The sequence below is a fragment of the Pavona decussata genome, unplaced genomic scaffold (genome assembly GCF_977016875.1).
Source record: "Pavona decussata unplaced genomic scaffold, jaPavDecu1.1 SCAFFOLD_386, whole genome shotgun sequence".
Lineage (NCBI taxonomy): Eukaryota > Metazoa > Cnidaria > Anthozoa > Scleractinia > Agariciidae > Pavona > Pavona decussata.
In genome coordinates, this window is record NW_028145758.1 from 76,622 (window position 1) to 90,800 (window position 14,179).

The window sequence follows — 14,179 nt, forward strand, 5'->3', positions numbered from 1 at the left end:
GGTGCTCATGCCAGGCTGAAACATATACCTTATTAAAGGGAATTAACGCTCGTATTAATTAATGCAAATTGAAGGTAAAATTACTTTCCAATAAAGGAAATTAACGTGAAAGAGGTGTTAAAATTTCAAAATGAGGGAAATTAATGTGACTTACACAGAATCAAGAATAGACCCTTCTCCAAAATGGCAGCCACAGATTTGAATGAGTTAAAATTGAACTGAAAGAGAAACTGATACCAGCACTGGAAAGAGCACCTTTACTTTAGTAACTTTGCAAAGTTTCAGCATATTAGGTGTTATATCAGCTTTAGGAAATGTAAGAGGAAATTTGACAAATTTATAGGTATACGTCATACAGTACCCCCAGTGATACAAACGTCTGTAAATTTTTCATTTTTCAACTTACATTTTCCAGCCGATATTACACCTGATATGCTGAAACTTTGCAGGGTTACTAAAGTGAAAGTGCTCTTTCTAGTGCTGGTATACGTTTTTAATTTTAACTTATTTGAATTTTCGCCTGCCATTTTGGAGAAGGTTCTATTGAATTTAATGCACCACTTTATTAATTTTAATGATGTGGAAATTAACAAAAAGTAATGCAAATTTTTTTTTAATAATTCACGTTAATTTCATGTAGTGTTAATTTCTTATAACAAGGTAATGCCAATCAACTGACAGACTTTGTGGCAGACTGTCAAGAAAAGACAACCATGCCTGGTTAACTCATTATTTTGGTAGAGCACTACACTGCTGATCTGGAGGTTGTGGGTTCAAACCCTGGCCAGAGCCAACACCCAGCATTGCACTGCAGCCTTAAACTGGAGCATTTTTCTGGCTGTTGGCCAAAGAGCAATGTATCGGATGTAATGAGACATCATAGCTGGCTTTTCATTATTCAAATTTTATTTTTAACAGTTGACACTTTCACTGGGACATTTCACTCATAAATCCATTCGTGGGTGGCTGGTTTCCAGTCCACAAGTTCTTCATCTTTAAACCAGAGAGAGATTTCCTTCTTTGCTGTATCCACTTTGTCACTTCCATGACAGATGTTCCTTAAAAAAGCACACAAGAAAAGATGTGATAAACTTAATAAAGGGAGCATTCAATGTAACATTACACATAAAAAAATTATTTTGAAGAAAAAGAAATCCAGTTTACAGTAGAATGAAAATTATTTAACAAACCTTCCAATGTGAATGGATAAATCTCCCCGAACTGAGCCCGGCTTAGACTTTGCCTGTAAATGAAAAATGAGCGGTGGCATAAATGTGATAAGTAAACTTAAACGCCTACTTCTGGTCGCACTCTGAAATCTCTAAAGGCCTGGATTGGCCAGGAATTCAAAATTTCGGCATACTCTCACTTCCTTAGTAAAACCTTGGATAGGCCCCTAATCTATATTGAATAGTCATATTGTGGCATGGAGCACTCACTGTTGTGAGTAGAAGCCAGGATAGCACAGCTGTACTTCACCCAACACAACCAAAGCCAATAAAAAATAATCTTCTACGTAAACTTTGCTAGATCACTGAAATTAAACAAACTCTTTGAGAAGATCAATTGCATGATTAATTGCTACTCACTGGATCAGTTTCACCCAAGATAGCTCTGCAGGTTTTCACAACATCAAGTCCTTCCCAAACCTGCACATACATGTAGATATCAAGTTAAAAATTTAATTTAGGAAGCCATTTCTGTGTTCATTGAATGTAACAGTAGAACTGGACGAACAATCAAGATGCAGTCAAGACTGTGCAAGGAGAACTAGTCCAGTAATTCTGTGTATTGAGAATTCAAAGTTAAGTGCTAGATTCAGTCCTAAAAATTAATATCCTCTGAACAGTTTTGAAGAGCAGAAGCAGGTTACTCAATGTTAACAATTTCCTTTAGTACATGTAAGGCTGGGCAGGGGTAAGGATTGGGCTCACAGTCGAACCTTGATTATCCGGACCTTGATTATCCGTACTTTTTTCTCTGGTCCCAATTTTTTCATGAATATTAGTTAGTTGTGATCTTGAAAACTCAAAGTCACAAAAAGCCCAATAATCCTTCCAAAAGACTGTTGAAACAGCGTATTATCCTTTGTGCTTTTCAAAACTCACAAGTGTGATGAGACAAAGAAATACCCTGATGCGTTTAGCTGATATCCGATTGGCTCATTTGTTACAGGCTGTGAAGATTTCACAATTAAAATGATGTTGATGTAACCTTTTTTTTAATATTTCTATCTCATTAATATTCATATTTTCGATTATCCAGACTCTCGATTATCCGGACAATTTACCGAGGTCCCAACAAGTCCGGATAATCGAGGTTTGACTGTATTAAGTTTAGGAATCGCAGTGTGCTTGATAAAAGATAGGGAGTATTACTTTTTCTCAAGTTGGTGCCCTATGTCAACTATACATGAACAACGCTAACCCAGATTTCAACTAATATGGCTGTTAATATCTTGTTGCCATGGAAACATCAAGTAAAAAAATAAGTAAACGCCATACCAAATTTTTTGCTAGGTAAATTTTAGGAAAGGTTGCTTTTTTTCCCCATGATATAAGATTCAAAACATGTTCAATAACTACTATTAAGATGGCACAAGGGAGGAGTACCAAAGAAACCCTTACAGTAAGTATAATGGAGATTGCATAAATGTTAAAATAAGTTATGAATGGTCAGCATGGACACCATCCTCTTTACGGTAGCATAGCTTATATGAGGGACCCCCTCCTCCACAAACACACACACACACCCCTGCCCCACTGGGCACAAGTTGAAATGAGCAGCTTACTCGCATGCTTCCCACATGTGCTGATGGATGGTGGGTTATCAATAGCTACACTAAGATTTCTGTACTTTGAACGATAATATTGCATATAAACGAATAAGGATTTGTTGCAATAATTGTAACATACAGCATATTTCGTGACACTCGAACTATGGGCACCGATACTTCATGTACATGTTTATTTGCCGGTGAAAGAGTTGATGTCGATTTTTCCCACAATTTAATACCAAAAATACGAGTTCACTACTTTTCAGTGAAATACAAGTTGAAAAATTGATCGTTTGCCAACGAAAAGCAAACAGATTTTATGAATAACACAGACAGAAGCTAATTACCATAGCCACGACTGGGCCGGAAGACATGTACTTGATCAGGCCTGAAAAGAATTTCTTCTCTTCCAGTTCTTTGTAGTGTTTTTTCAGTAGTTCCTCGTTGGCCTTAAGCGAAGCAAAATAACAATTAATGAAAAATTTGTGAAAAATAGGAAATAGGTTCCTAGTAGAGGCAACAAGCAACAGACAACTCATACCTTGACGAATTTCATGGCGACAAGTTTGAAACCTTTCTGTTCGAATCTCTTGATGATATCGGCTATAAGCCCTCGGTGGACCGCATCTGGCTTGATCATGAGAAATGTTCGCTCTGTGTTGTCATCGGCGGACATCCTGGCAATAGTTCTTATACAATTTTTTGCTTGCAACACAGCTCTTACAGAACAACCCAACCCTTCAGGAAGATGCCTTTGAAAGTGACCTTAACGCCACGTGGGCTGGGCTTTTAAAATTGTACAGTGTCCAAATAAGGTAATAATGGCGGCATTGGAAGGGGATTGAGAACGAGAGGGATGTCGTCCGGTATCTCTGTGCGCGTGCCGTCTTTGGCCTTTTTTCGAGAGTTTGCGTCTTTGAGTAAGCCATGGCATCTGTTAGTTTATTAAAAATTTGCCATGACACAAAACTTTCTCAAATTTCCCAGTCACGCAATACTGGAGCTTGCAGGGGTGGAGAGAAAGATTCATTTGGTTTTTCCCAATCTAATGAGGTCAGGATATTTTAATCCCAATGTTTGCTGCTGGAAACAAAATTAAGTATAATTGGATTAAAAAACCCCCCATCAGATCAGTACATCTTGACTCCACCCTTACCTTTTTCAAGAGGGAGAGGGAGAAGTGAAGGTTCTGTGTGGGGGGGTGGGGGGGGATGCAGTGCATTTTAGGATAATCCAACAAGCTCTGATTTCTTAAGGATGGTGCCTATACAAAGGTGTGTTTGCGCAGTTTGTGAATATGCGGGGAAAAGATCAGTTTCTTAGCAAGTGTTTTATGAAAATGATTAAAAAAGAAAATCAAGGGTAACCACACATTTTTCAGAGATAATTAAGTTTCAAGTTGGAAAAAAATTTCCATTCACTGTTGGTTAATCATCTTTAAAAATTGTATGGTTACCCTTAATTTTCTTTTTGGATTTCAATAACACTTGCTAAGATCTTCTTTTCCCACATATTCATAAACCGCGCAGGCGACGATCCATAAGACACCAAAACAGTTTTTTCTCTTGAAAACATCACTGTAAGCATGAACTTGTAATGTAAATAATTGCCAAAGTGAGGATTCTCCTGCATGGGCAACCCACTTTCTATTTTCTCACTCACTTGGCAAGTAAAGTAAAAACCTTTATTTAACTTCGAATAATTTGCAGATAGCAAACAATTATGCTAATATCTTCGAAGATATAAAAGATAAAAGCAGGACTAAACGATTATGTACAAAAATAAGATATAAAAATTTTTAAGCTAAAATTACAAAAAGAACAACAATTACGATTAAATTCGATTTAGTTCACTGCTTGTTTAAAAGCATTGGTTGTAGGAGCGGTTCTGAGTGAGTTTGGTAACGAGTTCCAAAGTTTACAGGCTGAATAACGGAAGAGTGTAAGCCATAATAATTGGTACTGTTTACTCAAAGACTATGTGCATTCCCGTGACAGACCAACATACTGTAAATGCAGACTGTTTCACAGTCTAGGCTAGTATCCAAATAATCTCTGACAGATGGAATCCTGACTGGTTATCATAATTGAAGGGCTTCCCGCAAAAGGGCATGTATCGCTTTTTTGGTGAAATTTCGATTTTTTTCACAGGATTATGCTAAATTTTTGCATAAGGACTTGTTTGGACATGAGGAATTTAGTTCAGTGATTTTTCCCTGTTTTTTTTTTGTGTGCCAACTCAATTTTTTGGCCCCACTTCTCTCAAAAAACAAAACAAAATACAGCAAAAAAAATTACAGAACGACATTCTCAATGTCAAAAGAAGTCCATATGTAAAGAATTAGTGAGATCCTGCGAAAAAAAAATTCACCAGAAAAGGGATATACGCCCCTTTTGCGGGAAGCCCCTCATTAATATTAAAAACCATTGTCTCCATACTTATTTTTAGAGTGCCCTACATTATCCTACCTTCTGTACACCCCCTCCCCTCATCCCTGTTTCTCTTGTATTCTCCCCATTACCCCCCACCCTTCCCTCCCTTCCATAACTTCATAATGAGTTCAGAGATTCTGACATGAGACAGTAATTTAATGTCAATAATTGCAACTGACAAAGACTATTTTATTTAAATATGTAAAAAAAAAAAAAAAATGATCAGAGGATGGTAGAATCCACAGAATTTAATGCTAATTACAAATAATTCCAATTCATTTTTCGTAGACATTTTTATAGGATGCCGGAGTCCAGTCCACAATTTCTTCCTTTCCACTGAACCAAAGGGCAATTTCCTTTTCTGCACTTTCTACTGAGTCACTTCCATGAATGATATTCCTGGGAGAGGAAAAGAAAATGCATGCTTCAGCCTACAATAAATAAAGTAAAACTGAATACTGTGTCTAATCCAAAGGATTTAATGGTCCAACACAGAGCAAATCAAGGGCCTCCTCTTAAACCCTTTATAAACCTCTATTATCAAAGAAGAAATTCTCCTATCTTGTCCCCATCTTTTGTTTTACAAGTACTGGGGAAAAGTTATAAAAATATCAAGAAAATTCACCTTGGGCATTCATATGGATAATACCTTGTGGGTTGGGTAAGCATTGAAACTACAAGGAGAAATTCGATGCTGATACCTGTTATGGCTCAAGGGGTTAATTATTAAAAAGAATGGGCCAAGAAGGCAAAAATTATTTAAAATCCTGGGAAAGAAAATGAATGTTAAAACCACTCTGACCCATTTTGTTCTGTTCGTCGATCTAATCTCTCCCTTATGTGAAGATCTATGGTGTTAATCAACTGCTACAAAAATTGGTTGGGATCACTTATGAATAACAGGTCTTTGTTTTTATTCAAAGCAGCATAGCAATCAACAGATATAGTAAAGGGCTAAGGGATAAATTTCTAAAGAAATTATGGTGCTGCATTGGTGGAGAGCAGAAACAAATGCTTGGTGTGGAAAGAATTATGTTTGTTGATGTCTAAAGGAAAAACTGAAGTCAAGTGAAAAGCATTAATTTGTTTATCCCATGGGAATTAAAAGTACTGATTTGAAAGATGAATTTTTGGTCTAAAGTTTTGCAGGTTTCTGTGTAATACCAAGGTGAAGAAAAATGCCATAGATTGCCATGTGTTTGTAAGAGTGATTAGGTTGCAGAGAGGTTTATAGTACCTTCCCCTTAACATGCCTTGCAACTCTCCTTGATGAGGTGACAGGGAGTGAGAAATGACAACTGATGGTAAAGAATTTTTCATTGTTCCATTACAAATGGTTCCAGACATTTGATCCAATCCAGTTGATTCCAACCAGGCTGGATCTGCCACTAACGTAGTTACATGTATATTATATGCTTAATGGTGTTATCAACTAGATCTGGTTTAACCATAACGGGCATGGCTGCTTCCCTGAAATGGATGCTAATTCATCACAGGATTATCATCCAGTGTTTTGTTCAAGCTTTCCCTTGGAAGGAAACCACTTTTATTAATTCTTACTGAGTATTGCCGTAGTAAGAAAATGTGACCAACCTTAGCTAAAGAAAAAATCTTTGATCTCGGTGGGATTCAAACCCATGATCCCTAAATTTTGATTATGGATGCTCTTAACCGCCAGAGTGACGAGGCCAGACAGGGGCAGGTCATGGGTAATTTAGGTGGTAATTCATGACAATGAAGATGTGGAAGGTAAATGAAATGTTGTGCTGTGCAGCACAGTCTTTACAACTGAGAAATCAGTTGGTAACTACTGGAAGTTCCAAAAGTGATGTAATCAAAGAGGATTTGGACAAGCTGGCTGCACAAAGAAAGAAAGTAGCCAGTCTGAAACTAGGAGTAGGGGAGGGGTCTCCCAAATAAAAGTGAAGGGAGGTGGTCTTCTTGCCTTTCAGGGGTTAAAATTAGTGGTCTGGTACTCATTAGGGAGCTAAAATCTAAAATGACTTCCTTATGAGGTATGGTGTTGCCTTTTAGAGTATTCAGCCAAAAAATATGAGAGAAAGTAAATGTCAGTCAACTAATTTGGTACCTGACTTGGTGCTGCCCCACAAATCAGAATTCTGGTACCTTTTATAGGTTCTTTTCAAAATTTTCAACAATCACCCCCATCACTGTTATGAAACTCAAACAATGTAGAAATTATGAAAATCTATTCTTATAAACTTGCCTCCCAATCTGGATACAGAAGTCTCCACGGATTGTTCCTGGCTTTGATTTTGCCTGTCAAATATATAAAAAAAAGAATGTAATTAAGATTCCCATGCACTCAAAAGATAATCTTTGCTGACATCTCTAACTTTGAATTGATAAAATACTAGAGGACTTGTTACATAAGGAAAAAAATATTTAAAATAAAATATTTTAAAATGCAATTCTCACAGGATCGGTCTCTCCAAGCATGACCCTGCCAGTCTTTACAACTCCAAGGCCTTCCCACACCTGCAAAGAATACAATATTATTATTTTAAAATATTGCCAAGTACTCAACTGCCATCATTACTCAACATGCAGTTCACTTTACAAAACATTCAACAATAAGTTGGTGTCCAATCTCCCTAGTGACTGTACGTAGTAGCTAGCCCGTTAAAGCCGAAGTTACACGTTGAAACGTTTAGCTGAAACTTGTGTGCAACGGCGCTGCGAAACAAGTTTCAGCAGGCGTTGCGCCGTGTAACATGGTCGGTTTCGTGAAACTTTTCGAACTTCCGTTGCGAGAAAAGTTTCACGAAAAGTAGAACCGCTTTCTACTTCTGCAACGGCTCGCAACGGTCGTAGTGGTGAAAAAACAAGAGTTTCACCGTGTAACACCACTTCGTGAAAATTTCTCGTTTGCCGTTGCACACAAGTTTCAGCTAAAAGTTTCAACGTGTAACGGCGGCTTAAGCTTCACACAGAGTAGTACTATTTCTCAATGAAGGATTGGCAGATAACTCTCAAACTCATAAATTTACAAGGACAAAACTACGGAAACCACTACCACAAAGGAGGTTTGGAAAAGTGATCTTAATAAATTATTATCATAAAAATTTGGTGAGTTTTTGCTTTGAATTTCTCCAAGAATTATTAACAGTTTGAGAAGCTATATCAAACACTAGAAACAGTGTTTCATGTGATTTCCAAACACCTCGAACTGCACCTTGTTTTTTCAAACCACTTCTCAGTGTTTGAAAATGAAAATGATGATGAAATTCTCTTCCTTGTGTTTGATTTATTACATCAATCAAGCAGCCAAGCAAGCTATAGACCTTTCAATAATAATAATTAATAATAATAATAATTAATATTTGTATGGCGCAAATTAGCATGTGTATATGATCAAATAGGCCTAAAAATTGTATATGTAAAAACTAAAAAATAAAAAATAAAAAATAAAAATAAAAAATAATTAATTAAAAATAGTTATTTACAATTCTTACAGTCCTTAAATCGTATTGTAAGCAACTCTAAATAAAAATGTCTTCAATTTGGACTTAAAATGTGTGAGATTATCCTCGTCCCTTCTTGTGCTCGGCAGTTTATTCCACAGTGATGGTGCAGCGGCAGTAAAAGATGTCATTTCGGTTGTGTGTAAAATTATAGTAAATGTATGGGGTTTGCAGTGACTTTGAGCAGCCTCCACAACTCTGATGAGAATATTTACAGACTAAAGACTTAAAATTATTTTCACATCTCAACTAGTTATATCAAATGTTCATCTGAGCAACAAAATACACCATCATACAAAATTACAAATTTATGTTCACAAACTGTCACCTCAGTAAATTTCTGTTGTAGTGGTTGTAATTTTGTTGGATTTGCATATTATTTATTCTGATTAGACGGGTTGGTATGAAGTTTTAAAAGTTCAAGGCTGCTCTAGACAAGGTCTGTTCTCTACATTCCAGGCAATTCACTACAATAAATTTCCTGTTAAGACAATGGTGTATACCTTACCATGGCAACAACAGGTCCACTGGCCATGTGTTTTACCAGCCCAGGAAAGAATGGCAGATGACTCAGGTCAGCATAATGTTGACGCAGATGATCTTCACTTGCCTGATAAAGGGAAAGATTTTTAAAATCATTTAGGTGTGAAGACAGAGGAAAGGTGGGCGGGTCTGTGACCAGGAAATAATTCTTTAATAAAAGCAATTAAATAGACCTTCTTACCTGCATAAATTTCATAGCTACTAATTTGAACCCCTTCTGCTCAAATCGCTTGATGATGTCTCCAATGAGCCCCCGTTGGACTCCATCAGGCTTCACCATTATGAAGGTTCTTTCAGTTTGATCAGGTTTAGGCTTGCCTTCTACCTAATCACAGCAAAGAAAGAATACAAACTCATCACAACCATCTAAATGATTTAATCATACAAATTTTTGCTCGCTTCCCATTTATAGTGTGTACCGCAAAGTACCATATTCTGTACTTTATGCCCCTCTTCCCCACCCTGTCCCAACAAAAAAAGGGAAATTTTGGTTTCACGAGTTCAGGAGGAAATATAATCCCTATAATACGAGGCCAATACTATACATTATTCGTGATCAATCATTTGAGCTTACAACGAAGAAAAAATCTAATAAACCCAAACTTCACCTCAAGACCGTCAAAAGAAGTTCAACATTTAGATCAGCCAAACGGCTCACCTTTGTTGAAGCGTGTACATTCTCAAAGAGAGTGAAATTGCTGTTGTACAATTTTGCGGCGAAAAGACCGGCAGCGGCAGTTGACGCCCCGATAATAAATGGTCCAGCGAAACGAAAATACGAAGCACTCTCTTTAGACTGAGAGGTAAGTGTCCTCCTAGCTACTGTTGTTCTAAAAGCGCTGAGGGACGAACGGACGAAAGGAGAAAATCGGCCACGGAACGCCATATTGATTCGATGCACATGTGCAACACGGATGGTGTTGTGTAGGACTGGGTTGGAGACACAACATCAGACACAAGTAGGGTGCGTTGGGGATGTTTGTCGCGATCGATCGCGATCGAAAGGGCAACTGATCGACAACGTGATAACGATAGTCACGATAAGGATATGCAAAGCACAAAGAACGATTTCTCCTATCTGTTGAATTATTTTTGCAACTAGCAGTGACGCGTTCACCTTCCTGGTGAAATAATTTTCAGGCAAATCCTTACCTTGCATTGTTCGTCGTTTTCACAAAACTCGTGTGAAACGCGATCATCTCGAGACAAAAGTTCGTCATTTTTGTCAGCCGATTTCATGTTACCCTGTTCCTCATCAGAAAACGAAGTATCAACCATTTGTTGCAATGCGACAAATATCATCATAGCGATGAAAGGTCTCATTATGGCATAAAAGTAACGCAGTGGCTATTCGTACGGCACCCGTACGGCGACTTGTATTTGCTATTCGTACGGGAGTCCGAAGATTTCATAGGATTTCTCTGTAATTCCTGATTCTCGCTTATCGAAATTATTATATTTACCTTTAGAAGGAATAAGCGAATCCAGTGAGTGCCCTTTCTTTGAGCGAGATAAGTTTGCGTACTCTCTGCTCACTAAGCGAACGAGCCACTCGCGACACTTCAAACTTTTTGCGAGCTACTGACATAAACTCGCACATGTCACGCAACCTCTTCTTCACAGATCAACTGGCTACAATTAGTACGCTGTAGCTTAAAAATGTGCGAAAAGAATTTCTTATATCTTATAAGTAGTTATAATACACTGGCTTGGATCGGGGGGTAAGTGACAACTTGGTAATTCAGTGAATTTGAACTCACGTTGGTAATCCCGTACGAATTATTCGCATTTTTGCTATTCATACGGGAATTCTTCTTCCTTCTATAGTAGGCGCAGTTTCAGTCATTGCAGTGAAAATTTATACCTGTGTCAGAAGGAGAGGTGTGTTCTGTTATCTTCAACATAATTTCTGTACGGAAATGCGAGTGTCCAATAGGTAAATTCTTCCATTAAGTGAAACTCCCATTTCGCGGCTTTCTGGCCGTACGAATAGCATCACACAGGTTGGGAATACAACAACAACAACAACAATTTATTCAGTATTCCCATATATATACATGGTATTACTTATGTAATAAGTCTGGATTACGTTAAATAATTATGTCTAATAATTAAGCTAGCATTGATTGTCGATTCAGCATTGAATCATAAATATAAGCAGCAATGGTTCTACAAACAAAAGGATCAACGTTATTAAAAAGAAACATGATTTTTGAATACGGGAGTCCACGAAACTGCTTAATCAGTATACCACCGGTCAGGATCAGTTGTCTGAATTTCTCAACCAGGTTAGCGATTCTTAAATTTAATGATAATTTTTACTGATACTCATAGGAATCCCAAATGAATAGCAAATACCAGTCGCTGTACGGTCTCTTCTAATCGCGTGACGTGTGCGTGAATATAGCGCAAAACAATTCCAAGTGTCGCGAGTGGCTCGTTCGCTTAGTGAGCAGAGAGTACGCAAACTTATCTCGCTCAAAGAAAGGGCACTCACTGGATTCGCTTATTCCTTCTAAAGGTAAATATAATAATTTGGATAAGCGAGAATCAGGAATTACAGAGAAATCCTATGAAATCTTCGGACTCCCGTACAAATAGCAAATACAAGTCGCCGTACGGGTGCCGTACGAATAGCCACTGCGTAAAAGTAAAACGCGAAACGCGAGGCGGAATACTTGCCGTGCGAGACGTTCTCCCCTGGGAGGGGGAGAGGAGTCGTTTCTCGGCTTGCGGACCCCTCTCTTATGACTGAAGCCCGCGTGGTTTGTTCCGTCGATTGTCGCGCACATGCTCAGTAACTTAGCAACTTATCTATTACACTCCTATAATAGCTTGCGTTAGTCCAGACTTGCGCTAATCCCAGGAGGTTCTTACTGATAACAATCACAATGAATCCATAAAATAAAGTTACTTAGAAGGTAACTTAAAAGTTACTTAGACTTAGAATCGCTTTAGGTGACAGCAGGGCACTTTGAGACTAGGTATCGCCTTTTGAGCTGTGTTTGTGAAAGAGTCAGTAGATGTAGAGTTTACCACTTCTTGCGGTAAGTTGTTCTTTAATCTGATTGCTCTTGGGAAAAATGGAAAAAAGTAGCACAATAAATTAGTTTGAAGCTAGCGATAAGTTAACCCATGTCTTCGATTATATCTCTTATCAGCAACAAATTCAGGTGGAATTTGAGAGCAGACCATGCAGGTTGTTATGAAATTTGAAAAACAGCAAGGCCATGTTTAATAGACGTAAAGCACTGCAATAATCTATAAAAATAGCCTTGCTCTTTTTTAGATTATTTGCTTTACAATTTTTTTGCTGATTAGATCCTTCACTACAGGATCCGGTACTTTTATTTTGTCGCGGTGGCCCTTGCAAACACAGTTTATTACTGGTTTTTAATAGACGTCTCTGTTCCGGTGTATACCACCCAAGCGAGCTGGGCTAACTAATCCTGAAGGTTATTTGTTGACCAAAGATAATCCCCCGTAACAAGACGTGCAGCATTTTGCTGTACTTGTTATCATGTGCATGGATTTCAGGCAGCGAAAGCGTACTCCAATTGGGGTCTAATCAATGCTCAAAGTTAGAGTGCAAAATCGGGGAAGCGTACGCAAGTAGCCTGCGTTCCAGCCGGACTTGTCGCTCGAGACCCGGCTGACTTGTCACTCAAGACCTATAGAGAACTCTCACGGATCAGTTGTATAGACTGTCTCCGACGCAGGCTAGTGTAGAATTAAGGAGAAAAGCTTTTTTTCGTTTTCACTCTAGGGGTAACTGGCATTTTATCGGCTGTAATTGAGTGACTGACAGGAGCCATAATTGATCAGCAAAACTAATTATTTCACGCAATGTGTTGTCTATATGAACTCATTGACAACGCTGCAATGGAAGCATTAATAAGAACCATTAAGGACTTCGTTGCACACGAGTCAATTTTCACTCGGAGATAACTGTACAATATCCCGGGAGGGGGGGGGGGGGTGTACGTACTCTTACTTAGGAACTCCCATTTCTTCTTCCGGAAATTTCACACTTTCGCTTGAACACCTTCGACCAAAAGCTCTTCATGCTTTCTTAGCTTTAGTCTAAGACGACACACTGATTTTAGTACACTGAAACCTTCCCTTGCATGTAAAATGTTTGACACAATGATTCAGCCAATTCTAACCTGCAATAGTGAAGTGTGATGGGCGTTTGTTAAATCAGCCTTAAGTCGTGGGAAGGCTCCAGAATTGAAAAAACATATTTACATTTCTGTAAACGCTATTTAGAGTACATAATACGTCATCCATAGTTGCATGTAGAGCTGAACTTGGCAGAGTTCCTCTAATCATTGACATAAATAAAAAGATACTTTTAAGTGAATACGTGTTAAAAGTACTTGTTATATAATTTAAGTTAAAAGTAGTGTACTTTTTACGTACACTACCTCCAAGGAAAGGATGAACATTCTATAGTAAAACAATCCCTAAGAATATCTGTTGATCGTCATGAAAACGGTCAAACTAGTTTGTCCAGCCAATGTATGAAATTTTGTAGGGGAAGATCAAACTAATTGCAACCGAAAGTTTTTACTTTTCTGAGGTTGAAAGTAGCTAGTTAAACAACATACTAAAAGTTCTCCAAACTTCGCGAAGTGGAACATGGTAATATAAGTTACTTATATTTTCGAAGTATAGATAATTTAATAGTCGAACATTCATTCAAAACCCCCCCAAAAAATGTATATGCGAACCAACTATTGAGTAAATTGTTTATCATATAATTATTGACATATTATGGCACTTGTGTTTTACAGAAAGGATTAAGTACGAATTTCACTGTACCTTAAACAAGACACGTAACTGCACGTTGCATTAACAGGGACCGCGCTTTAGCCCCCAGCACCCCCCCCCCCCCCCCCACCTTTGTGCTGTAAAAAATTAAAATAAACTAACGTAGCAAA

The 14,179-nt window shown here is 38.0% G+C and overlaps 2 protein-coding genes across 2 annotated transcripts; both read right to left on the minus strand.

Annotated features, from left to right (window-relative positions):
- Positions 1-886: 886 nt before the first annotated feature.
- LOC146451448 (nucleoside diphosphate kinase B-like) lies at positions 887-3,546 on the minus strand. The gene is made up of 5 exons (XM_085099011.1): positions 3,318-3,546; positions 3,124-3,225; positions 1,590-1,649; positions 1,191-1,243; positions 887-1,058 (listed from the first exon to the last, which is right to left on the minus strand). Exons 1-5 carry the CDS (start codon positions 3,450-3,452, stop codon positions 941-943), a joined length of 468 nt encoding a protein of 155 aa, XP_084955137.1. The 5' UTR covers positions 3,453-3,546; the 3' UTR covers positions 887-940.
- A 1,830-nt stretch (positions 3,547-5,376) lies between these two features.
- On the minus strand, positions 5,377-10,157 carry LOC146451449 (nucleoside diphosphate kinase B-like). The gene is made up of 6 exons (XM_085099010.1): positions 9,895-10,157; positions 9,418-9,561; positions 9,202-9,303; positions 7,648-7,707; positions 7,436-7,488; positions 5,377-5,607 (listed from the first exon to the last, which is right to left on the minus strand). Exons 1-6 carry the CDS (start codon positions 10,120-10,122, stop codon positions 5,484-5,486), a joined length of 711 nt encoding a protein of 236 aa, XP_084955136.1. The 5' UTR covers positions 10,123-10,157; the 3' UTR covers positions 5,377-5,483.
- Between the last annotated feature and the right edge of the window lie 4,022 nt (positions 10,158-14,179).